Source organism: Lasiodiplodia theobromae (genome assembly GCF_012971845.1).
Source record: "Lasiodiplodia theobromae strain AM2As chromosome Unknown scaffold_142, whole genome shotgun sequence".
NCBI lineage: Eukaryota > Fungi > Ascomycota > Dothideomycetes > Botryosphaeriales > Botryosphaeriaceae > Lasiodiplodia > Lasiodiplodia theobromae.
In genome coordinates, this window is record NW_023336336.1 from 409 (window position 1) to 2,274 (window position 1,866).

The 1,866-nt window shown below is 52.2% G+C and overlaps 1 protein-coding gene across 1 annotated transcript; it reads left to right on the forward strand.

Moving 5' to 3' along the window:
- Positions 1–345: 345 nt before the first annotated feature.
- On the forward strand, positions 346–630 carry LTHEOB_13054 (uncharacterized protein; the record flags this gene model as incomplete). The annotated part of the gene is made up of 1 exon (XM_035509990.1): positions 346–630. One exon carries the CDS (start codon positions 346–348, stop codon positions 628–630), a length of 285 nt encoding a protein of 94 aa, XP_035374217.1.
- Between the last annotated feature and the right edge of the window lie 1,236 nt (positions 631–1,866).

Below are 1,866 nucleotides of genomic sequence, written 5' to 3' on the forward strand. Positions count from 1 at the left end.
GCCGGGGATGGCAGTAATTGTTGGGATACGAGCAGTGCGGCACTAGAAGCTCCAGATGCATCTGAAGGCCCTCCGAGAATAATCAGCAGGAAATTTAGAATAACTTGAGGCACTTACCACGAAGTGAAGCAAGGTGGTATAAAGTCCCCTCTCTCACGCCTCCAAAACGCTTCAACATCGCTCCACCAGCTCTTCTCTCCATCTCCCAGTGACAGCACCAGATCTTTCGACTACAGTAAGCTCTCCGTTCTATGAACACCAACAAGGGGACTCAACTACTGACCCCGCCCCGTGCAGCACAACCCCGCCCAAACAAAACAACAACAAGAACAAACATCAACAACAATGAAGTTCGCCGCCGCCATCACCCTCTCTGCCCTTGCCGCGTCCGCCATGGCCGCCGCCATCGCCGACCCGAAGGCCAACCCCGTCATCGATGCCGTTGTCGACGAGCGTGACGCCGCCGCCGCCGCTCCCGCCGAGGAGGCTCCCGCCTACGTTTCAGTCAGCGCCGGCAAGGACAAGCGTGACGCCGCTGAGGCGGCGCCGGCTTATGTCTGGGCTTCTTGCGGGAAAGTCAAGCGCGATGCTGACCCTGAAGCCTGGGTTTCTTGCGGTAGGAAGCAGTAGGGCGCAGGCTTCCTCAGGATCTTGATAGAGGTGGGGAGATGGTGATGGGATCATCTTCTAGAATGGGCAGAGGAGCACTGGAGAAATGATGCTTATGCAGTCAATCAAGGGAGGATTACTATGTAGAGACAATGACATAATGTCTTGTACAAGAACTTAGGCTATTCCTCAGCAGGTGTTTCATACGACTGGGCATTCGTTTACTATGACAACAAGTACGAGACATGTATAAAGAGTCCGGACTAATATCACAAGCCTACTTATCCGGCATTCCGAGGGTAGGTGATGGTATAGACCACCCAATGGTAAGCAGAGGAAAGACTGATGGAATGTGAGCCCAACCGTTGGCTGATCACTGCCTGATTCCTGATTTGGTTAAGCTTTCTGTTTGCCTCGGTTATGGTGTAAAATTCTATAGCCAACACCATCATTAGTCAGGAGAACAACCAGAAATCTATCGGGACTGGTTCCCGTTTGAGGCTCGCGTGACCGAGTTGCATCAGTATCCGACCGGTCCATAATCAAGACTCGCTAATATGTCCACTCTCGTGCCTTCATAACCTGATTTTCCATTGCCGAAGTGGCGTTACATGTGCTTTGAAGCAGCCCCACTTCCTCACGAGGTGGCGAAAAAGGCCAGCTCAGCTTCAGGCAGCAGCTTAGTTCTTTAACTTAACATGGATTAGCTCGTGTATGGCATTACAAGATAGTGCTATGCAATTTCGCCTCACTGCGAATATACTGAGAGCTGGCTACACACCACGAAATCCGCCAAAGAATCGCGAGGTAGCCGATTATTCCCACTTAGGTCTACACAGCCACTAGTAAATGGAAAATACATGTGCTCCAAATGTCTTACCTACACGCAGCTATCTGTCTAGAAATCTCGGTCTTTTGGGTGCAATGTGACTTTAGCAGCAATGCTGTGCTCGGTTGGACGTGCGGCTGAGTTCTCAGCCTCCACTTGAGCTCCACATGCTGCAAGGCCAACGCATACAACTGAAACAAATCGGGGGCGGGAGGAGCTCTCGGACTTCACCGTATTCTGGCTGGCGCGGCGGCTGCTCAGAGATGACGCACAGCAAGTCGATAAGATCGTTTCAAGTTGGCTTCTTCAATATGGTGGCTGCAATTGACGTACGAGACTAGTAGTGAACGGTCGGCTTGCCGCGGCAAAGAGCATGATAGTTGGGGTATTCCTAGGACGCGCAGCGCGACGCGGCGCGCCAACGATCG